The sequence below is a fragment of the Neomonachus schauinslandi genome, chromosome 4, assembly GCF_002201575.2.
Source record: "Neomonachus schauinslandi chromosome 4, ASM220157v2, whole genome shotgun sequence".
Taxonomy (NCBI): Eukaryota; Metazoa; Chordata; class Mammalia; order Carnivora; family Phocidae; genus Neomonachus; species Neomonachus schauinslandi.
Window position 1 is genome coordinate 103,019,586 of NC_058406.1, and position 23,639 is coordinate 103,043,224.

Genomic DNA, 23,639 nt, shown 5'->3' on the forward strand with positions numbered 1-23,639 from the left:
GAGGGTCAGAGGGAGAAGCAGACTCCCCGCCGAGCAGGGAGCCCGATGCGGGACTCGATCCCGGGACTCCAGGATCATGACCTGAGCCGAAGGCAGTCGCTTAACCAACTGAGCCACCCAGGCGCCCTCTTTTCTTTTTTTTAAAGATTTTTTATTTATTTGACAGAGAGAGACACAGCGAGAGAGGGAACACAAGCAGTGGGAGTGGGAGAGGGAGAAGCAGGCCTCCCGCGGAGTAGGGAGCCCGATGCGGGGCTTGATCCCAGGACCCTGGGACCATGACCTGAGCAGAAGGCAGACACTTAATGACTGAGCCACCCAGGCGCCCCCAAATAAAATCTTTAAAAAAAAAAAAAGGTATAAAGGATTATAGGTTTGTAGAGGAGCTACGGGAAGGAACTTCTAAATCTTTCAAGGCCCCTTAAAATTCCCTTAAAATCTACACTGTGTCCTTCCTTGTCCCTTTCCAGCTAAAAATTAATCTTCTTTTCTGACTTCCAACCCTTTTTTGTTTGTTTGTTTTTAAGATTCTATTTATTTATTTGAGAGAGAGAGCACAAGCAGGGGCAGCAGCAGGCAGAGGGAGAGGGAGAAGCAGGCTCCCCACTGAGCAGGGAGCCCAATGCCGGGCTCCATCCCAGGACCCTGGGATCATGACCCAAGCTGAAGGCAGACGCTTAACCGAATGAGCCACCCAGGCGCCCCTCTAACCCTTTGTTAATACCTCTACAAACTCACCACATTCAATCACCTGCAATCATTATCTGTGTCCCCATTCATTTCTCACTAGACTGCAAATTACATGAGGGCAATATCTACACATTTTATTTATGTTCCTATCTCTCGGGATGGTTAGTACAGTGCTTAAACATACCAAGCATAGAAATGTTGGCTAGGGGTGCCTGGGTGGCTCAGCTGCGGTTGAGTGTCTCTCTTGATCTCTGCCCAGGTCATGATCTCAGGGTCGTGAGACTGAGCCTGGCATCTGGCTCCATGCTTAGCAGGGAGTCTGCTTGACGTTCTTTCCCTCTCCCTCTGCCCCTCCCCACACCATGCTTTCTCTCTCTAAAATAATAAATAAATAAATCTTAAAAAAATGTTGGCTAAAAAATTTTAATAAAAAAATAAAAAGAGGGGCGCCTGGGTGGCTCAGTTGGTTAAGTGACTGCCTTCGGCTCAGGTCATGATTCCAGGGTCCTGGGATCAAGCCCTGCATTGGGATCCCTGCTCAGCGGGAAGCCTGCTTCTCCCTCTCCCACTCCCCCCTGCTGTCTCTCTCTCTCTGTGTCAATTAAATAAATAAAATCTTAAAAAAAAATAAAAAAATAAAAATAAATGTTGGCTATATTTGACAGGATATGGAAAAAAACTCATCAAGTTCAATGCAATGTATTTTTACACCTATTAAATACACCACACGCATAGCCTGAAATGCCTGGCATAGAGAGTACCTGTTTTGCACCAAGGAGGCCACCCTACTGGAAAGAATGCAGAGCGCTGAGGAGTAAAAAAAGAACCGGAAGAGATAGAGTTTAAAAACTTAGGGGCGCCTGGGTGGCTCAGTTGGTTAAGCAACTGCCTTCGGCTCAGGTCATGATCCTGGAGTCCCGGGATCGAGTCCCGCATCGGGCTCCCTGCTCGGCGGGGAGTCTGCTTCTCCCTCTGACCCTCCTCCCTCTCATGCTCTCTGTCTCTCATTCTCTCTGTCTCAAATAAATAAATAAAATCTTTTTAAAAAAAATAAAAATAAAAATAAAAACTTAGAACCGGGTTGCCTGGGTGGCTCAGTCAGTTAAGCAATGGACTCTTGATTTCTGCTCAGGTCCTGGTCTCAGGGTCCTGGCGTGGAGCCACGAGTGGGGCTCCATGCCTGCCTGTGAGTCTGCTTGGGATTCTTTCTACCTCTCCCTCTGCCCCTCAGACCCCCACCCTCCACAAATAAATACATAAATCTTAAAAAAAAAACAAAAAACAAACAAAACTTAGAACTAGAGTGGTTAGAATACTGGTCTCATAAAAACTTAGAATTAGAAATCAGCTCTCCATTGTTTGCTGTAATGCTTAATCACTTGCAATTAAAAAGTTTCTATGTGGTTAACAGTACGAGCTTTGGAGTTAGACCTGTTTGAATTCCCACTCTAATACTCATTAGTTAGTTGATCTTGGTCAAATTGGTTAGCCAATCTAAGTCTCAGTTTCTTCTTCTGTAAACAGGAGACAATAATTGTACGTTTGATAGGGATGTGAGAATCAAATAGGCCAATGTATGTAAAGCCTCTAGGATAGAGACTGACATAATAAATAGAAGCAGCTCCTCTCCACTGGGATAGTGGCACAGGATTTGTCCCAACCAGACAGGGCAACACTGAGATGGGAAAACAAAAAGATAAAGGTGGATCAGACCACAATCAGGAAAATTTCAGGGGAAGTTGCTTAGAAGAGTCATTACATTCTAATGAGGAATAAATTTCTTCTAAATGGTAGTCTGCATCCCGATCGTGGAAAACTCACCGTCACCCCGTATTTGAGTGCTAGTCCAGCCAGGGTGTCTCCGGGGGCCAACTGATGCTCCAGGCGTCTTTCCCTCACCGGGGAGCAGGCAGACTGCACCAGGCTTCCGTAAGAACGAGCCCGGCTCCCTTGAAGCAGTCCTGACCCCCCGAGGGGGGCCTGTCTAGAGGGAGAAGTCATCTCCTCACCCTGTTGACAGCCGGGGTTGCAACTAAGGGAGGCCTGGCTAAGTGCCCGACAGTGTTGGGACTGGGGTCTAGGAATGGATATCCAGGGGATTCCTTTCCCCTTCTGTCTCCTCTCTTAACTCTCCGCCTCCCCCGGCACTTCGCGCCCCCTCGGCTGTCGTTTGTCCTCCTTCCAAGCACCCTTCCCACAAATCTGTGCCGAGGATTCAGTCCCTACCTGAGTCTATCCTTAGCACCCTGCTGACTTTCGACCCTCTCACAATTCGCTATGTTGACCTCTGACCTTTGAACTGTAGCTACCCTCCTCCACACTCCGCTCAGTTTGCCACCCGCCCCCAGGTCGGGCAGCCCCCGCCTCCTGGGTTCCCCCAACTCCCTGGCTCCGCCCCGTCCCGGGGTTGGTCCGCTAGTATCAGGAATCAATCCGGCCCACCCCTGGTGGGCTGTCGGCGGCAGAGGAGGCGCGTGATGACCGCGAGAGTTTGTAGTTCACTTTCCACTCAGAGATCCTCCAAGGCCCGCTCCCCATCAAATCTGTCACAGCATCAAAATCGGTCTCCACGTTTAGGTTCTTGTCTCCCCATACGCCTCGAATCAGCCAAGATGCAAGGGCCAGGAGCCAGCTGGGCGGCAAGCTCCTTGAAAAAAAAGACTTCATTTCCCAAAAGGCCCCGCGTGTGCGGGGTCGCCGGGTCACGCCGGAAGTGCGATCCCCTCGGCAGGCTGTGGGCGGGCTTTCGGATAGCGCTGCGCATACAGGGAAGCGCTTCCAGGGCAATAAGGAGGCCAACCGGAAAGAAAGCCGAGGGAAATAGGAGACGTCCCATTCTTGCTACGGTGGCCTGAAAGGAGTGGCGGAGGCGGCTCAGAAGAATTGCTCGCTTCTGGGACTCAATCGTAATGTCTTTCAAGAGGGAAGGGGATGATTGGAGTCAACTCAACGTGCTTAAAGTAAGCGCAAGAGGAGAGCGTTGGGAGCAGTTTCACTGCCCTGTGAAGGAGCTGTTTTGTTGCTCTGGCAACAGCTGCGGTTGGGGGGAGGACGCGGGAGGGAGCGGCTAGAGCTGGGTAGTGACCCCTTTTTCGCTCTGATTTCTGTTCTCATGGTCCTTACTCCCTTGCAATCCTCGTCCCTGTCGTTTCCCTTCCGTCCCTCCCTCCTATCCGGCCGATGCCGTCCCGTTACCCCCTGTAGAAACGAAGAGTCGGGGACCTGCTGGCCAGTTACATCCCAGAGGATGAGGCGCTGATGCTACGGGATGGACGGTGAGCGCGAGGGGTGATCAAGCCTGAGGGTTCTGCGGTTAGAAGCTTAGTAAAATTTTGTTATCAAGCGGGGAGAGCGGGAGTATCTAGGATTCTTTGGTGGGGACTGAGGGACAGGGATGTGGGTGGTGGAGATTGGGAGACCTCAGAGTTTGGGTTTGGAAAGGATTGCTAGGTCAAGTGGGACCAACAGCCCAGACCCCACTCACCCGGGACCAAATATCTTCTCTCCTCATCTCCAGCTTTGCTTGTGCCATCTGTCCCCACCGACCTGTACTGGACACCCTGGCCATGCTGACTGCCCACCGTGCAGGCAAGAAACATCTGTCCAGTAAGTTTGAGGGAAGACAGCGGGTTAGAGAATAAACTCTCCAAATGTCTGCAGATACTCTGCTGTTCTGTTTTTAATTCTCTTCCCCTCAATCCTCAGGCCTGCAGCTTTTCTATGGCAAGAAGCAGCCAGGAAAGGGAATGGACCAGAGTCCAAGCCAGCAGAATGAATTGAGGCCGTCAGAGACCAAGGCTGAGGTAGTGGTGGTGGGGGGGGGGGGGTTGTGTTTCAGGTGGGCCTGCTGCACACCTTAGGCTTGAAGGGCTTTGACTTCTTTCTAGCTCTGAAGACTCTGACTCTGTTTCCCATCTCCATACCAGGCTCCTCTGTTAACCCAGACTCGACTTACCACCCAAAGTGCTCTGCACAGAGCTCCTTACTATAACAGTTGCTGCCGCCGGAAGTACAGGTCTGTGGGGTTGGAAAGCCAGAGGTAGGGAGGGACAGAGGAGATAAATGGCTCTAAAATGATGGTATTCCAAATTGTATTCTCAGGAGTACGAGTATTCCAGAGATGTTAACTGCTATTTCAGGAAAAAGAGGATTTTGCCTTTGTTTGTTTGTTTCAGAAATTGCACTTTGTAATCCTACTTGAAGAATAGTAATATTAGTGTATTTGAAGGGCTCTACAAAGTCTTAAGATTAAAAAAACCAAAAATTTTAACCTAGACTTTAAAAAATTCATTGATTCCAAAATTCTTTTTTATGCAGGGCATTTATTAATATCTTGAGGAACACAGTTTAGGAAGCACTGCTGTAAGGGGTTGGGAGTCATAGGAGAATTGGCCCTTTTCCTTTATCACTTTTATAGACATTGATTCTTCTCTACCCAGACCAGAAACCCCTCGTCCCTCTGTCTCCCATTCCCCTTTGCCACCCCCAGAGGTTGAGCCCGAGAGTGGGAAGATCACTAGGGAACCCATGCCTGGGGTTGGCCCACAGGCCAAAGAGCCAGCAACTGTCTCGTCCCCTGCACCCATGAGCCCCACAAGAAGACGAGTCCTGGATCATTACCTTACCCTTCGAAGGTGAGTATGCAGAATCACTTTCCTCAAGTTTTCTCTTTTCTGACTCTCCTTATTTCAATCCTTCTCAGTTGTTTTTTTCTTATCCCCACTAACTTCTTAAACCTCTTTTCCTGACCTATTCTGTTTTCTCTGATATTTCTAGCTCTGGATGGATCCCAGATGGACAAGGTCGCTGGGTAAAAGATGAGAATGTTGAGTTTGACTCTGATGAAGAAGAACCCCCTGATCTCCCCTTAGACTGACACCCTCTTTCCCCACTTAGTTCACAAATAAATTTCAGCGGGCTCTGGGAGCCTAACTTTCCTCGAGTCGGCTTCCGTGTCCCATTTCAGGATTTCATTGGTGGATTTTTTTTTTTTAAAGATTTTATTTATTTATTTGAGAGAGAGAGAATGAGAGACAGAGAGCACGAGAGGGAAGAGGGCAGAGGGAGAAGCAGACTCCCTGCTGAGCAGGGAGCCTGATGCGGGGCTCGATCCCAGGACTCCAGGATCACGACCTGAGCCGAAAGCAGTCGCTTAACCAACTGAGCCACCCAGGCGCCCCTGGTGGATTTTTTTTTAAGGAGGCTGAACACCCAGCGTGGAGCCCGAGGTGGGGCTTGAACTCACGACCCTGAGATCAAGACTTGAGATCAAGAGTCAGATGCTTAACTGACTGAGCCACCCAGGCACCCCCCCATTTCAGGATTTCACATCTGCATTCTTAGCCTGGCTAACTCTTCCCTGCAATGTACATGGCTCCCCATACTTCTAACCCCTCCCCCACCTTCTACCAAAGTCATGCCAAGCGTCAGCTGCACACAGCCCAATGCCCTATTAATAAGTCTGTCAGAAGAAGGTCTTTGCCCTTCATGTTGTCTGCCTTCTTCCCCACCTCCACTCAAAGTCCTTTCCTCCTTCAGATCACATGAGGGTTGTGGGTAGGCACCAGGGGGCCTGGCCACATCTGGAAAGAGGGCTGGGGTAGGTCCCTATGAGAGCAGAAGGGACTAACAGCATTGGCAGGGCCATGGGGAACACCAAGGGAGGGAGCTCCCCCACCTCCGCCTAGTAACTTGAACCTCCTTGCCTGCTGATCCCCAGAGTATAAATAATCCCCTGATGAATTGGCAGTAACCTTTGGGGGTTAGCGCCAAGATTCCCACCCCAAAGCCCAAGGAAGGAGGCAGGCAGAGTGGACAAAAGGGCCTTTATTTACAGGAAGGGGGAGAGATGAGGATTTAGGTATTCAGGGCTCCCAGCTCTAGTTGGTAAAGGGAAAAGGTAGTGTTATCTCTTTTTTTGCTGGCGACCTGTAACGGGAAAGAGTAAACACAAATCTTTGTTCCATCTCCTGCTTCCTGCAAAGGTGCCCTTCTTCCCCTTTCCAGCTCCTTGGCCAGACTCATAAAGAGGTAATGTTTTAGGCCAGCAAGCATGCCCACCCCCCATTAATAAAGCAAAATAAGAAATGACATGGCAAGTAAAAATACCATGGCCACAAACAGGTATGTCTAGATTCTTTTCCACCTTCCTACAGGTATAAATTTGGGGCAGGGGACTTTTCTATCTACTTTCTGGTCACTTATGCACTTCTCATGTGACTCTTGTTTTGGCAGCACCCCAGGCTCTTAGTCACTAAGTCAGCTTTCAGGAGGATCCACTCCCTCCTTGCCCTTTCCCCCACACAACATGTCTGCGTTTACTCACGTAGTTCATTGTTCCGGGTCATGGCCTGGGCGGCCCGAGCTCGTGGCCCCTGCTGTGTAAAGTGGTAGCCAAAGCGGACAATGGAGGGACACTGTTCGAGCACGGTGGCCATCTCCATCTCCACTGCGTCGCCAGGCCACTGGCGCTGAGGGAGGGAGAGATGAGACCTGTCAGCTACCCTCTCTGCATTGTTCATGGTCCCACACCACCAACCCTTTGGGGAGTCAAAGAAGCTTGTTTCGTGACAGTGGGTGATGAGAGATGCTGACTTGGCTCCCTTCATAGAGACAATGAAGAGAATTCAGATAAGATTAGATGAGATCCTGACCCAGTGGCTGCCCGAGGGAAGAGACTCAGTGAATATTAGCTGAATGCAAAGATCAGGGGAAGGAAATGCTGACCTGGTTGTCTACACGGAGCTCAGTGAGTGTGGCATTTTCCCGAACTGCCTTCAGCACAGCCATGAGCCCTGTGCTGCTGATGAAGTTGGATTCAATGTTCAGGCTCTGGAGGCTACGATTCTCACGCAACATGTCCGCCACCGCCTGGGTAGTAGGGACTTGGGTTAGGATTAGGGGATGGTTTCACAAATGACTGAGGAGAGAGAGAACAGGAGCAAGAGGGAGCACAGGTCTTTGAGAAGAGTCCTTGAGGAGCTGTCGGTGGGGCTAGAGGGAGACAGAAGGGAGCGCAGGTAGTAGGGGAAGCACAGAGGGTAAGTGTGCAGTGGAGTTGGTGGGTGGAAGAGAGGGCTGTGGCTCTCTGAGAAGGTGATCTGAGGATCTCAGAGCGTTGAGCCATAGGAGTGAAGGTAGAGTCTCCCATCAGGCTATGCTAAGAGAACACGATGGGAATAGCACCCCCAGCACAGCCCCTTATGACAGCCCTGGCAGGGGTACGTGTCAAGGTATGGGGAGAGGGCTAGGGATTTCAAGTTGCCTTACATTGGCAATGGGGTCACCACTCCTTGTGGCCACCAGACTGAAGCTCCGGACATAGGTATTTGTCTTCATTGCCTCACATAACTCCGTTAGCATGGGTATCGGGATGTCCTGTCGGGGGAAGAAATGGCGGGCTAAGGGACTCACATATCTGGGACTCACATAGTTAAATGGGAATTTATTATTTGAAGAATGAGGAGGTCAGATACCTGTATGTTATTGAGGTTCACCTCCTCCAGCTCCTTGTCGTTGTTTTGAACACTCTTTAGGATCTCCTCGATGTTTGTGGGATTTGGGGGCTCATCTGGCACTGGCTTATACTTGTCAGGTTGCACCACACCTGGTGGGTGAGGGCCAGAAGGAAACCCCAACATGTCCTCCACAATCTCCTCCCCATTGGTTCTCTTACTATTCATGTACCACATTCTCTCCGTGATCCCCTTGTTTCACCCTTTGCTACCTTTCCTCAGACCTTGGGACCACCTGCCAAAGCCCTGGGTGTCATGCCCCCAGACACACTCACTGCTAATGCCTTCCGTGTTGCAGATCTCTCCACTGCAGATGGCGTCATAGTATTGCTTGTTGCTCATCAGTGTGTACATGCCCAGAATTGCTGGAGAGAGCAAGTAGAGGGGGGACAGGTTTCTTCCCAGTCCTCCCTCCTCATTCTGAATCGGTTGTAGTTTTAAAGCCTGACCTCCTCCACTCTTCCAGTGAGGTTCCTATCTCCCTAGGTCCCAGAGTTCCCTTACATGAACTGCTTAAGGTGGTGGCTTTTAAAACTTTGAGGCAGGGCTAAGGGAAGGTCCCTAAGGAACCCCCAGAGGGTGAGGGAGGGAAAAACAACAACAGTGTTCCACATTCAGGAAAAAAAAAAAAAGCACAAGGGAGTCTGTCAGACTTCCTCCTGTTTTCAGCCAGGATAGTTCCACTTTTTTTTTTTTAAGATTTTATTTATTTGCTAGAGAGAGACACAGCGAGAGAGGGAACACAAGCAGGGGGAGTGGGAGAGGGAGAAGCAAGCTTCCCACTGAGCAGGGAGTCTGCTTCTCCCTCTCCCGCTCCCCCCTCTTGTGCTCTCTCTCTCAAATAAATAAATAAAATCTTAAAAAAAATAAAATTAAATTTAAAAAATGAATGAGTGAATATATAAACAAACAAAAATTAAAAACCATGGCCTGAGGCTTTCTCTAACATCCATGTCCTGTTCAGGGCCTTCCTCACTAGTCCCAGGCCCTGGGTAGGAACCCCTGGCCCTGGTGTCCTCACCCTCCTCAGCGTCCCACAGCTGCCCACCTGCAATGTCACACATTTCAGCATCTGTGGCATTGGCCAGTGCCTCTTCCAGTTCAGGCTCCAGAGTGATCTGCTCCTGTACAGGAATTTCTCTCTTGGGCTGAATATAGGGTTTCCCTGATGGGGAGATGAAGGGTGGTTGAGGTAGAGGTCTTTCCTCCTAAGATCCTGGTCTCCAGCTTCCTTTCCTTCTCCAGGAGGTGGAGGTCTGGGTCATTAGGGGCCACTGTAAAGCCTGAGTCCTCTACCAGCTCAGGATTCCTGGGTCCCCTGATCTCTTCTAAAAGTTGAAGAGTGAAAGATGGCATGTAGGTTTCAGGGTGGCCGAGTCCCTGGGCAGCTAGGAGCTGGAAGGGGAGAGGGAAGCTGGAGGGGGTACACTTGAGAGACAACCATTTGGGTTTTGGTAGGCATGGTTGTTAGGGTCTCCATACCTTTCTTCTCGCCTGTGAAGGGCACCAGGTCATCACGCTCTTTGACCTCTAGTGCCTGCTGCTCTAGGTACTGCAAAAGGGCATCCCGGTCCAGCGGCCCCGTTGGACTCTTCTTTGTCTGGTCACGTTGTCTTAGTCCAGCTGGCAGGAGCATGTTCTGAGGGATGAGTTTTGGGGAGCAAGTCGGACCTCTTCTCCGATCTGGGGCACCCCCAGGGCTCCCTAAAACATCTACAGACACCCTTTCCCTGGCCCCCTTGGGACTCCAAGCCCTGTAGGCCGCCCCGATCTTAGCCACCCAGGGCCCCTCACCCTTCCCAAATGCCTGGGAACTGCCCCTGGTTCCCTGTGCTAGGGCCCCTACCTCGGGGTCCATCTCCTGTAGCTCGCAGTCCAGCTGCTCTAGCTCCTCGGGGCTCAGGGTCCTTAGGATCTCATCTTCATCTATGTCTCTGTATTTCTCCAGTTCCTTCTGATACGACGACATGATGGCCCCCACCCCCTCCCCACTGTGTGGCACTCACGGAGCCTGGGGGACATGGGGAAAGTGATTGGATAATGGAAAGATGTACACAGATGCAGCAGGACATAGACCAGCCAGGAGGTAGAACAATGAACTAGACGCCTTGGAGGTTAGAAATCTAGTTGGGCATGGGAAGATGGGGGAAGGTTAGGTTGTTTAGTTAGAATCAGAGCTTCCTTCTTCCTGCTTCCCCAGCTTCAACCACTCTGGATGGGGATCCCAGGCATCCAAGCTGGATTTGTCTGCCCATTGTATGACAGAAATCCTGGCAGCACCCTCCCCTATAACCTCGCCTGTTGGTGCCTCTTGCCCAAGCACAGCTGCCAAGGCCCCTGCCAACACAGCTGGCCCCATGCCTGGTTCCTATTGGAAGGAAGGGGGGCAGAGAACTTCAGGGAAATTCCTCTTTTCCCCATCATTCAGCCTTTTTCCTAAACTGGTTTAAGAAAGCAAGGGGGTTGGGGGAAGAGTTCTCTTACCCTACCCTTGTTTCTTCTTTTATTGTGGGGGAATCAAGATTTCACTTTTTATGTTTGCTAAAACTCTAAATCCCAAGGGAAAGCAAGGGCTCAGAGGAGCTGGGGCACTTCCAGGTTGGGGGAAGGGTGGGACGGTTTCAGAAGGGACTGAGTCCCCACAATTGTCCCTGGCTTTGGATGGGAAGGTGACACCAGACCAATGGGTGGGAAATGCCTTCTAAATGCGATAAAGTTTCTCTAAAAACAGTGGTAAGATTAAACTTGCACAGTCTTTTACATTATGGAAAATACACAAAAGCTACACATACACACCATGCCAAATATGAAAGATCCAGAAAGTGTGTGAGATACTTGCATTGACAATGTAAACTACGGTTAAGAGATAGGACGGACGGTGGCAGAAACATACGCCGAGGGACAGAGACACACTCCGTATCATCCCCAATAGGAGCCACCCCTCTCCTCCCATCTCCCACCAGGCTCTGACCCATAAGCCCCCTGCCTTCCCCACCTACCAGTCCTGGTGGCCACCACCCTTCTCACCTCCCCTTCTGTCGGTTGGTCTGTCAGTGCTACTGGAGCACTGTCCCAGCAGCAGGAGGAGCCCGGTGCCGGGGAAGAGGGTGGGGGAACAGTGAGCTCAGCATTTTATTATTTTAGCTCTGGCCAGGTGGGGGGTAGTGGGAGATCACATATACACAGCCCCCAAACCCTGCCCAGCCCTGAGAGCCTCTAGTGGCCACTAACAGCCATGGCACTTCCTTTCCTTCCTGCATAGAAATCTGAGTCCTAGAAACTGTTCTAGGACAATCACCTAGTTCCTACTTACTTGGTGCCTTGCAGTGAATATAAGGTGATATAAAGGTAAGTATAAGAATTTTGTTTGGATGTCTAATTTAAAGGTGTTTATAATCCAGCTGGAGGAATGAATACTTAGAATTTAAAAAGGGAAGTTCACAATAAACGCTATTAAACAAAATAAAGATCCATATATACTCAGACATTCACGAAGACTTCTTGCTCCCAACTCTAGATCAGATACCAGACAAAGGGGATCTTGCTCTTTTATTAGATTAAAAAACACAAAACCAGTAGGCACTGTGGGGGGGGTGGGGGGAAGAAATATAGAAAAGGGCTGGGCAAAGCTCAGAGCTGACAAAGGGGAGAAGCAGGGAGAGAAGGGGAAACATGATGAAGAGCCCCAAGTCAGGGCAGGAAAGAGGTTTCCAAGGACTAAACATCTCCTTATTTGATGACAATTTTCTGGCGCAGGGCTCGGGGCCCAGAACCAGGGAGGGGCTCAGGAGGTGGTGGGCCAGGGCCCAGTGCCGAGGCAGTGGGCGGCAGTCCGTGGGCAGTGATGTACTTCTTGTAGGCCTCACGGATGATCTTGAAGGCTCGAGCAGTGGCATAGGGGATGTCTGTGACAGGGTCCCGGTACAGGGCTGGCCGATGGGTCACGGGGCAGACCTCCCGAACAGGGACCTTTGGGGGCCGCCCTTGGGGAAACCATTCCTCAAATGTTGCATCATCGCTAAAAGTGATGAAGGTACGGGAACAGCGAGCTGGAGGGACGACGGGTCCGGTGCCGGCATGGGGAGTCAGTGCAGAAGCTGTGGGAGTAGGATCCAGTCTAAGGGGAGAGAGAGAGAGAAAAACACAAAAACCTCTGAGGAGGGAAAACAACAGATAAAGAATGAGATCAGACAGGCAAGGAAAGAGAGGAAGGAGACAGAGTGATTGGAGCTTTCTGAGAGAATCTAAGTGACAGACAGGGAAAAGCAAGCTGGGCTGGATGGAAAAACCTAAGAGGGGAGAGGCTAAAAGAAAAGCTGAGGGAAGAGGACTCTGAAGGACATTCACGTGTTAGAGAGAGCTGTGTGAGGATTGTTGAGGAGGGCAGGGAGAAGGCTCTCTCCCCTTCTTCCCTAGGACATACTCACCCTTCTACATCCACATTCTCCTCTTTCGGGCCTGGCTCCCCAACAAGCGGCACTGTCACCGAATGATAGGTGATTATGGGCCCAGGGCACTTCCGCTTCTTGTGCACCTGCTTCTTTTTGTCAGCCTCAAGCCTCTCGTATGTCTCTTCAGGGTCAAAGGAAGGAATGAGAGGATGGTGAGTTCCCCCTGTGCCCACACCCACCACTGTCCCACAGTCTTTTGAGGACGTTCCTGGCTGTCTAGTCCCTGCCTAAGCCATTCATGCAAATCCTCTGAGGCCCCCTAGCACCTCTACTTCTGACGTTTTCTGTTTGCCGCCGACATCCTCTCTGCCCATCTCTCCTGTCCACTTGGTTCCTCATGCACTCAGAACAGTGGGACTTCAGCGCTAGAAGGGACCCTTGGATAAGGAGCCTGTTTCCCTCCGTATTCCTCTACAGCTGCCCTGTCCACTTGATCCCAGCAAGAGCAGCATGCTGCGTCTTCAGGCATCTTTAGTCGTTACAGAGTTCCTTCCTATTTTAAGCTGAAATACGATGACTGATGACACTGTTTTACCTTTTTGGGCTATAAAGGATGCAGTTCTAATCTGTCTTCCACATGACAGTCCTTTACACAGTTGAAATTAGCGTCCGTGTCTCTCCAGGCTGATCATAATGCCCATTCCATCGAGCCATTCCTCGTACAACATGGCTTTGAGATACACTCTCAGAGGTTGCAAGTTGGGCAGCCTACTTAAGTGTTTTGTGTGATCTGTTTTGTATTGTATTTTTAAATTTTTTTAAAGATGTATTTATCTGGGGGAGTGGAGAGAGTGCGTGAGTATATGGGGGGATGGGGAGAGGGAGAGAATCCTCAAGCAGACTCCCTGCTGAGCTTGGATCCTGATGTGGAGCTCTATCCCAGGACCCTGAGATCATGACCTGAGCTGAAATCAAGAGCTGGATGCTTAACTGACTGAGCCACCCGGGTGCCCCAAGGAAATTACATTTAAATAAAGAGATTTCTGGTTCCTCTTAAAATGACAAGAAATCTGGCAACCCTGCATCTGCACTGTCACGTGGCAACAATGAGCTGAGCGGAATAACTGCCTCTCCTTCTGAGCGCTCCGCTAATTCACCACAGTCCCCTGGCTGGACCTGTGACACTGTGCTACGGCAGTTCATGGTTGATATACACGTCTCCTCCTCAAGGACAATGACTGTGACTCACATTACCTATATATTATCAGGGCCATGCAGTGTTCCACACATTACAGGCACTCCACAAGTATCTGTTAATGCTCAATAGGTCAAAATATTCCTGTCCCTTTCCTCTGAATGAACTCCAAATTTGTTTCTTAAATGTGGTACAATCCTCTAGATAAAGTCAGACCAGACAAGTGTGCTCTGGAAACCCCACCAATGACTTAGCCTCTTTTGTACTTGGAATTCTGGTTGGTAATATTGCTTCCTTTCCCTTCAGCCAACCTTCCAACCCTTCTCCTTTCAAACACTTCCCTGTACCTTCTGGAAATCCTGCTCCATAATCAGCCAACTCATCTATGTCCCCAAGTTCCTCACTCAGCAGGCCTTCCACAACTTGTCTTCCTGGAAGCCTGGGATCCCGTCAGGCCACCACTCTCCCGGTAGCCCTCTGGTGGAGGCTGCTCCCCCTGCCACATCCCAAGCAGGGTGTGCCTGTGTCCTGTTGAGCCCACGCTGCAGCTTTAGATCACGGCTCCTCTACCCATCTGCATTTCCCTTTTGAGACGTATGCCACCAGGCTAGACCACTTCTCCTTCCTGGCACGCTCACTCCGTCACTCACTGAAGACTTAGGCAATGCTTTCTGCTCTTCCTCTCCACCACACTCCTATCATCCTACATTACCCTGGTGACCTCAACATGTACACAGGTAACTCCTTCAACATTCCATCCCCACAGTTTCTTTACCAATCTCATCTCTTAACAATTTTCCTGTCCGTGACACTTGAGCTATCCCATTCCGCTTCAGCTACAGCCTATACTTTGTTATTGCCTGGAACTGCCCCAGCTCTGAAATACTACAGTCACACATCCCAGGCTCTGGCCACAACATCCTATCCTTTGGGTCTGTTTGCTCCCTACTCTAGATACCTCTGTTCTTCCTTGAGACCTCCCGTACACGGACCTCTCCACATTCTCTCTCCCTAGCAGCCCCTTCCAGTCTTCATTTTCCTTTGTAAATCAAGGTTATTTCAGTCACTCTCATCAATCCAAACTCCCTGGCCCAGACCTGGATTGCTGAGTGCTCCTGGAGAAATATTATGCAACGGGGCAGACTGGAACTACCATGAACGCATGTTCTCAAAATTCAACAGACTCCCCCAACATCAGCAGAATATTCTATCTCAACTATTTCAAACACTCTTCACTCTCCTCAAGCTTTCAGCCCTATGCCCAACATCTGACAGGTGATAGTGCCTAAAAGACATCAGATGAGAACCACTCCAACGTCCTGCTGTGAGTTTACTAACCTCCAACTATAAGCCATCCTCCCACCCTCCCTCCTTCTTAAGCCAATTCCTCCATCTGCGCTCTAGCTACCCTTTCCGTCCACCTCCCACTTCTCCAAAAACCCACACTATTAACTATCCTTTTTTTGCTTCTCTATCATTAAACTCAGGGTGCTTCTCACCAAAGACAGAGTTCCTCCAATCTTTGAATAAAACAAACAAGGAAAACTCTACATTCACCCCAGACCCTATAGCTTTTATTCCTTCTTCCACCCCTCACAGCCAAACTTTTTTTTTTTTTTTTTTTTAAAGATTTTATTTATTTATTCATGAGAGAGAGAGAGAGGCAGAGGGAGGAGCAGGCTCCCAAGGAGCAGGGAGCCCGATGCGGGACTCGATCCTAGGACCCTGAGATCATGACCTGAGCCGAAGGCAGACGCTCAACCATCTGAGCCACCCAGGCACCCCACAGCCAAACTTTTTAAGCCTGCTTCAAAATGGCATGGTTCCCAAAAAGTGCTCCTTAAGGTCATCTCTGACCTCTTTGTTCTGCTCTTGAGTGGCATCTCTGCAGCACTCAGAAGAGACTCTCTCTCAAACATTCTCTTTGCGTCTCTGTCTTCTCTTCCCCAAGCTTTCTCCCTGGCTGACCTGACCACTCCTAACGTCATCAATGCTATCTATACTCTACAGACTTTCAAATTTCTGTTTCCAGCCCAGATCTTTTGTCTAAGCCCGGATGTGTATACTGAACTGAACTCTCAGCACTGCATGGCCTGTTCCCAGACTCCTCAAATTCAACATGTTCAAAATGAACTTATTTTTGGGCGCCTGGGTGGCTCAGTTGGTTAAGCGACTGCCTTCGGCTCAGGTCATGATCCCGGGGTCCTGGGATCGAGTCCCGCGTCGGGCTCCCTGCTCTGCGGGGAGCCTGCTTCTCCCTCTCCCACTCCCCCTGCTTGTGTTCCCTCTCTCGCTGTGTCTCTCTCTGTCAAATAAATAAAATAAAAAATCTTTAAAAAAAAAATGAACTTATTTTTCCCCCTGCCGAGCCTGCTTCTGCAGGGTCTTCTATCTCAGTTACTGATGTAAGAAGCCTGGGAGTTACCTTCTTACAGTGGCCCAAACCAACCAATGTGATCAAAGGATGTGGAGTATAATTACAGTGACATCAAGGTCACCTCACTGTATGTGATGGCTCTCAGTCATTTCTGTTTTGAGGGACAGCTACTGTTTGAAAGTACTGAATTACCATCATACAGATAAAGATTAAATATCCAATTTTAAAGTCAATATAATGAAACAATCGTGAAAATACATCCTAAAAATGTTGGAACTGAAGTAAATCTTTTCTCAATCATTGTGTTCTTTTGGAGTTATCTAAGTTTGAGAAATATAAAAGTGGAATGGCTTGGGTTCCAGATATCTGCATAAACAATCTTCCACCCCACATTTGTGCTGTAAACATTCAACTATACATTCTTGCTCATGTAAGAGAAAGATTCAGAGAAAGAAAGACTGGGGGGTGGGGTACAGAGAAAGAAAACAAATTAAATACTATAGTTGATTCTGTGTTATTTCACCCAATGAAAGTATGCCCCACATTGAGCATTTGATGGGATTGTATAATCTGCTGTTCCCTCATGTACCTCTCATGATTTAAGACTCTTAACACCCTATAAAGAAATGTGTGTTCTGGGCGCCTGGGTGGCTCAGTCAGTTAAGTGTCCAACCCCCTGATTTCAGCTCAGGTCTTGATCTCAGGGTTGTGAGATTCTCTCTCTCCCTTTTCCTTTGCCACCCACCCTGACCCCACGGCATTCTCTCTCTCTCAAAAAAAAAAAAAAAAAAAGAATTGCATGTTTTGTACAATCTATTATTGTACACTATTGTGTACTCAGCATATAAACTGAAGAGATTTTAAAGAATCTTGACTTTAAAATAGTTCATCTCATGAACTAATTCTGGTGAATTTCTAATTTTCATGATTTAGGCATTATCACCCCACCACGTAAACCAGAACAGCAAAATACAAGTAGGTTAAGTAGTTTGCTGGCAGTCTTATAGAAAGTGACAGCAGAACTAGGATTTGAATTCAATTCTATGCAATTCTTATTTTACACCAATACACTTTCTCTTCAATATAACTTGTACTTCAGAGCCCTCCTAACTGCCTTGTTCCTTGCTCCTCGTCCCTCACTCTCTGCATTCCCTTCCTTTGATTCCCTTGTTCTGAATCTCCATCTCCCCAGCTGCTCAGGTTCTCCAGTCTCCACTTTTCTCATGCTCCTCAGCCCTCTTCCCTCTGTTCTCAAAACCACAGACTGACCCAGTGAACGTAAGTTGAGCTCCTCTGTGATCTTGGCCTCTCTGAGCAGCTCTTCCTGGGTTAGTGGCCGCTCACAATGGGGCCCCTTTCGCCGCCGTGACTGGCCCTGCCTCTCTTGTACCCGAAGGAATGTCTGTCTTGTATGCTCAGCTGTAGACTGACGCATGGACTTCCGACCTGGGAAAGAAGTCAGAGAGGAAGAAATCTTTGAATTCATGTCCACCTCCTTTATTTATTTTTTTAATTTTAAAACTTATTTGGAAATCATTTCAAATTTACAAAAAAGTTGCGAGAAGAGTCCACAGAATACCTATGTATCCTTTACCCAGATCACCTATTAACCTTTTGCCCCATTTGCATTGCATGTGTTTTCCCAAATGATCTGAGGGTTAAGTTGTACACATCCTAGCTCCTGACCCTAAATACCTCAGTGTATATTTCCTAAGAATAAGGGTTTTCCGGGCACCTGGGTGGCTTAGTCCGTTAAGCGTCTGCCTTTGGCTCAGGTCATGATCCCAGGGTCCTGGGATCGAGTCCCGCATGAGTGGGGAGCCTGCTTTTCCCTCTGCCTCTGCCCCCCCGCCCCTGCTCATGCGTGCACTAATAAATAAGATCTTTAAAAATATATATAAGGGTTTTCCTTATATAACCATAGTATAGTTATCAACTTTAGTAAACTTAACACTGATACAATGCTTTATCATTATGTTCTAATTTTGTCAATTGACCCAAACATCTCCACTCACTGTCCGAGCCATCATCCTGTAGTTCTAGCGGCAGCAGTGCCTTCTCTTCTCGGGCCTTCTGAGAGCTACCAGCTGGAGTGCTGACCTTTCGAGGCCTCAAGCTCTTGAGAGGCTCCTGGGGACAGATTGGAATCAGATACCAGGGAACAAAAGTGATAAGGAGAAAGATGAGGATCTTAAGAAAACTAGCACTGTAGGAAATTGGACTGGTTGGGGGAGTAGAGTACTGGGACCTCATGAAGGGCACAACAGAAATTACAGGAAATTATGGAAGTCCAAGAAAACCAGGATACCCCCAGCACCTTATATGCTTTGGTGACTACTCGGCGCTTCCTTCTTGGCTCTTCTGCTTCTCCATCACTGGATGGTTCATCCCCTTCGTCAATGTCAAAGTCAGAGTCCACCTCATCCTCTGTGTCTGACTGGTCCCCTTGATACTCATCATCTCCTGATTCCTGAGGACACAGGGAGATGAGGTTCTGTCACTGGAGTCATCAGTGCCCCTCCAGGAACAGAATCCTTTTGCTTTCTTGATGTAAGAGTTGCTCCACTCTCCTTCCCAACACAGCCTTCAATTTCTTCAGGCAAGAAACCTTCCAAGCTGATGACCTTTGGCACCAGCACCACCCCTTCCAAGCATTAATCGATTGCCCTTTACCTGTAACACGTTGTTTTAAATGTTGGGGTACAAAAGGATATGGTTTGATCTCTACCTTCAGGGGTCTCACAGTCTGGCAGAGGACAGGACATAACTGTAAAAGGAAGTCTGAATACAAGGCAACTATAAAGTATCAAATGGTACTAATATGTTGCAGGAGTGGCCCCTGGGTGGCTCAGTCTGTTAAGTGGCCAACTCTTGATTTCAGCTAGGGTCATGATCTCAGGGTCCTGAGACTGAGCCATGTGTCAGGCTCCACGCTCAGCAGGGAGTCTGCTTGAGGATTCTCTCTCCCTCTCCCTCTGCCCCTCCGCCGCTCTCTCTCTCTCTCAAGTAAATAAATATGTAAATCTTTAAAAAAAAATGTTACAGGAGCTCAGAGGAAGGCACACTTCCCATAGACTGGTGGTCTGGGAAGGTCTAAACTTTAGACTTTATTCCTTTAGAGCAGGGGTTGTCAAACTTCTACTGTGAAGGGCCAGAACAGAACAGGTAGTGGGTCAGATCTGGCCAGCAGGTCAGGGTTTGCTGAGCCCTGCTTTAGACTCTAAAGACCAAAGAGGACTTGAGTCATGGTTTAAAATACTGGTAATGTTTAGACAGCCAAGAGGGCAGAGGTATCATGGGTAGATGGAATAGCAAGAACAAAGGTTCAGAAGCAGGAGTGTGTATGCCTTGTTTATGTAGATTTAGACCTAAGTAAAGCAGGTTTGTCTTAGGTAAGAAATCTTCCTAGCTGGGGCGCCTGGGTGGCTCAGTCGTTAAGCATCTGCCTTCGGCTCAGGTCATGATCCCAGGGTCCTGGGATCGAGCCCCACATCAGGCTCCCTGCTTAGCGGGAAGCCTGCTTCTCCCTCTCCCACTCCCCCTGCTTGTGTTCCCTCTCTCACTGTCTCTCAAATAAATAAATAAAATCTTAAAAAAAAAAAAAAAAAAAAAAGAAATCTTCCTAGCTACTCCCTTTGACTCGGGCACAGCCTTCTTCCAACATTAACTAACTGCCCTATAAGGCTAGAAGACATGAAAAGATTAATTCAGTCAACAGAGAAACTTACATATCAGGTTAATAAACTGATGACTTTAATTTGTAGGCCAGTGATTCTCAATTCTCTCCCTCTCCTTGTCCCACTACTGATAATCATAGTTGAGGTAAACTTACTGAGAAATAGGTCTCATTCCTCAGGTGTGTTGGAACAGAAAAATAATTGGGTACTAGTACTCTGTATAATGGAGAGCCAATGAAGATTTGGGGAGATAGAAAAACTGTATAAAAGGGGTGTTTCAGAAAGCTCTGGAGGTGGTTGGCTGAGTGGAGTAGAGAACATGGAGTACAGCCTAGAATTGAGGGGCTACAGGTTAGGGATAGAATGGAGCCACATGAAAAATAAAGGGAAAAACAGTTGGGGGCAGGGGAGTCAACTGGGCAGGGTGGAACCTCAAACATGTGGCTCTCTCTTCAATCAGTGATGTAGACCAACAGGCTAATCTTGGTACACATGCTGCCAAAGCAAGCAAACAGCACAGACAGTTGACACTCCAAGCTAGCCAGAGTTCAATCTTGCACTGATGACCATCATTTCCTCCCAACTGATGTTTGTAAAAGACAGCCTGGGAACACATTAATCCCCTAGCTCTAACCTGGTATTAAGTAATCTCACCAGAGATGAGTAGTTCAACTACACATTAGCTTAGTGTTCAATCAAAATGCTTTCACTAAGTTAGGGATTTACTACCATTCCTTTGGCTTTTATCAGGAGTCAATAATAGGCATGACTAGATAAGAAAATGTTTCTACATCATCTACTGAACCCCCGTTACTTTATATATTTTACATAAGGATGAAATTCTTCCTAGGATTTAATGCTGAATGAATTTTTCTCTTAAAGAACATATATGCCTCTTTTTTTTTTTTTTAAGATTTTATTTATTTATTTGAGACAGAGAGAATGAGAGAGACAGAGAGCACATGAGAGGGGGGAGGGTCAGAGGGAGAAGCAGGCTCCCCGCCGAGCAGGGAGCCCGACGCGGGACTCGATCCCGGGACTCCAGGATCATGACCTGAGCCGAAGGCAGTCACCTAACCAACTGAGCCACCCAGGCGCCCTATATGCCTCTTTCTTACTGAAAAAAGAAACTCGGGGGGGGGCGCCTGGGTGGCTCAGTCGGTTAAGCGTCTGCTTTCGGCTCAGGTCATGATCCCAAGGTCCTGGGATCGAGCCCCACATCGGGCTTCCTGCTCAGCAGGGAGCCTGCTTTTCCTCTCCCTCTGCTGCTCCCCCTGCTTGTGCTCTCTCGCTCTGTCAAATAAATAAATAAAATCTTAAAAAAAAAAAAAGAAATTCAGGGTTTGGCTGCCAGGAAGTTCACAGCTAAATTTAATATCAATTGCTATTACCAATTTAGCAGAGGCTCCTGGTACAATTACTTCTGATCTGTCTCTATATTTACTGTTCCTACTTTTTGTTTGTATGGTAAGCCTCCTTTAATCCTTTTTGGAAACATGAAGGATACATATTAAATAACGACTCGTAAAATGACAGGAATAGGAAAATGGCCTTTGGGGGAGGGATGTGAACATTCTATCTTAAACTATAGTTGGTCAGGGCTGTGTAAGTAATGACTCCCAGTCATCAAGTCCTGTGGATTCAATTTCCTTAATTTGTCTTGAAACGTATTGCCCATGTTTCTCTACTCCCACTACCTCCTTCAAACCATTCTCCTCATGACAGAGTGAGCTTTCTAAAGTACAAATTTGATCATGGTACTTTGATGAATCTTCTCAGTCCTCTGGATGAAGAGCAAAACTCTTTAACATGGTTCACAAGGCCCAACATGATCTGGCCTATGCCTACTCCCTCCAGCCTTACTAACCTTTATTCTCCTACAAGGTTTGGAGAATGAGAGTAAGCATGCATGTACCAGACCGAGACTCAGTACCTTTACACATTCTGCCCCAGCCTCTCGGTGGGTTAACCTTTCTCCTCACCCTGCTCCCAGCCCTACTACTATTCATCCAGCCAAGGCCTACTTTTCATACTGTAGTAAGTTTAAACATCATGTCCCCCAGGGATGTCAATCCTGACCAATGACTCTGGCTCCCACATGTTACCAAAGCACCCTATGCTTACGGGTTATTTTACTTCTTATCACACAATATTTCAACTATTAATTCATCTGGTTCCCCCATTGGGGTCTGGAATACGAAGAACAAAGTGGTGTTTTTACTACTCTCTGCTTCCCTAGAACTTAAAACAGTGGTTGGTTTGCCCTAGTTTCTCAACAGATATTTTAAAAATGGACAGATTCAATCAGTACCAGTACCAATCCAATCCAGAGAACGGACGTATACCGTTGAAGAAGACAAGCCATTTCTAAACTTACAGAGCTTACAACCTAATAGGAAAGTATAAACAAGCAGGCAAACCAAATCTAATTACAATTTGAAATATATTCTATTAAGGAAATAAATGGGCCACTTTTTAGAGCAGTTAAGGAAGGGTTAACTAAGGAGACATTTACATTAAGATTTGAAAGCTGAAAAAAGAGTAGGCTAAGCCCCTCTTTTTAAGATTCCTTTCTATACTTCAGGTGGATAACCAGGCAGTGGGCCAACGAGTGACTACGACGAGCTCGCGTACGTTGTTAGACGTCAGAAGTGCGGTGAAACATGCAACTAGAGAAGTACACAGTTGGTTTCTTCCGTATTCTGGGGTGCCTCCGGAGAGCCCCTCCATCCCTGACCCCTCCAACCCCATCCAGGACTCTCCTCTCTAAGGCTCCAATTTATCCCCCGGCGACTCTCCCACCCGGTCTCTAGTATCAGCTCCCAGGGCTCCTCTCCATTCCCCGCCCCCTTCTTTGTCCGAGGTTTCTCCGTTCAGGACTCCTTTTAGCTTCCTCCCTTCCCTCTTCCTGGGCCCGGCTCTTGCCTCTGTGAAACCCCCATAAGTCGTCTGGTAGAACTCATCTTCCTCCTCTGCCTCCAGGAGCCCAGAAAGCCGGTTCCCCGCGGTCTTCCGGGGGGCCCGGCCCCCAGCCAAACTCATACCGCCTACCGAGACTACGCCGCTACCAGCGGCCCCTCACCCAGTGCGGCTATCGGAGCTCGGCGCTCGACACCACTACCTGCGGGTGGCAGGCGGCGGCGGAAGCCCGTCCTCCACAGGCAGAAGTAGCAGAGCGTCGAGAGGCTTCCAGTCGCGTCTGCCAAGCCTTCTTCACTCTACAGCCCCGCCCACTGGGGACGCGGAGACCACCCCCAAGCTCCCCCCTCCCTAGCTCGCGCGGACCTGAACTGTGGAATGATTCGACTAGGTGTCACCTGGAGCCTCACTATCCTAAGTCCAGAATTTGGGAATCAACAAATTTTCACTTATTAGAGGTCAGACACCGCCCCCCCCAATCCGTTTTCCAGTCTGCTTCTAGTAGTGAACCTTTCTAAAAACCCAGACTTTGTCACTCTTCTGCTCAAAGATCTTTAATGGCTCCCTAGCATCTACAGGTTAAAGTCCAAAATCCTTGAGCCAGAATAGTAGTGTGGTTAAGAGCATAGCTTTAGAGCCAACCAGACTTGAGTTTGAGTTTAAGGTCGTTTAGCTGTGTGATTTTGAACAAGTGGCGGAATCTCGGTTTTCTCATCTGTAAAAGTGAGACTCAGGGCGCCGGGCTGGCTCAGCGGGTAGAGCGTGCGACTCTTGATATCAGGGTCGTGAGTTCAAGCCCCACTTGGGCATGGAGCTTACTTAAGAAAAATAATAAGATGGGACTAATAGTATCTACCTTTTAAAGTTGTTGAAAAA

At 48.4% G+C, this 23,639-nt stretch overlaps 4 protein-coding genes across 6 annotated transcripts in view; 1 reads left to right on the top strand and 3 right to left on the bottom strand.

Annotated features, from left to right (window-relative positions):
- The window catches only part of LYSMD1 (LysM domain containing 1), an 8,875-nt gene extending 5,647 nt beyond the window's left edge, over window positions 1-3,228 (bottom strand). The window contains exon 1 of one of the 2 annotated variants that reach the window (XM_044914167.1): window positions 3,193-3,228. In XM_044914167.1, coding sequence (XP_044770102.1) covers window positions 3,193-3,228 — 36 coding nt within the window. Of the gene's footprint in view, window positions 1-2,511; window positions 3,021-3,192 lie in introns of those variants that run through there. The other variant, XM_021688022.1, reaches the window with a different exon arrangement.
- A 267-nt stretch (window positions 3,229-3,495) lies between these two features.
- SCNM1 (sodium channel modifier 1) lies at window positions 3,496-5,626 on the top strand. Its single transcript, XM_021688021.1, has 7 exons — window positions 3,496-3,650; window positions 3,895-3,965; window positions 4,208-4,296; window positions 4,396-4,493; window positions 4,617-4,705; window positions 5,130-5,324; window positions 5,467-5,626. Exons 1-7 carry the CDS (start codon window positions 3,600-3,602, stop codon window positions 5,564-5,566), a joined length of 693 nt encoding a protein of 230 aa, XP_021543696.1. The 5' UTR covers window positions 3,496-3,599; the 3' UTR covers window positions 5,567-5,626.
- A 969-nt stretch (window positions 5,627-6,595) lies between these two features.
- Window positions 6,596-10,173, bottom strand: TMOD4 (tropomodulin 4). Its single transcript, XM_021688020.1, has 9 exons — window positions 10,051-10,173; window positions 9,687-9,843; window positions 9,253-9,369; window positions 8,480-8,569; window positions 8,166-8,296; window positions 7,960-8,067; window positions 7,417-7,560; window positions 7,016-7,160; window positions 6,596-6,618 (listed from the first exon to the last, which is right to left on the bottom strand). Exons 1-9 carry the CDS (start codon window positions 10,171-10,173, stop codon window positions 6,596-6,598), a joined length of 1,038 nt encoding a protein of 345 aa, XP_021543695.1.
- A 1,565-nt stretch (window positions 10,174-11,738) lies between these two features.
- VPS72 (vacuolar protein sorting 72 homolog) lies at window positions 11,739-22,949 on the bottom strand. 2 transcript variants are annotated; one of them, XM_021688019.2, is made up of 6 exons: window positions 22,770-22,949; window positions 18,485-18,637; window positions 18,183-18,297; window positions 17,437-17,613; window positions 12,632-12,776; window positions 11,739-12,321 (listed from the first exon to the last, which is right to left on the bottom strand). In XM_021688019.2, exons 1-6 carry the CDS (start codon window positions 22,884-22,886, stop codon window positions 11,934-11,936), a joined length of 1,095 nt encoding a protein of 364 aa, XP_021543694.1. In that variant the 5' UTR covers window positions 22,887-22,949; the 3' UTR covers window positions 11,739-11,933. The 2 variants fall into 2 exon arrangements, with proteins under 2 accessions (XP_021543694.1, XP_044770103.1); XM_044914168.1 differs by having other exon boundaries at window positions 11,739-12,357.
- Between the last annotated feature and the right edge of the window lie 690 nt (window positions 22,950-23,639).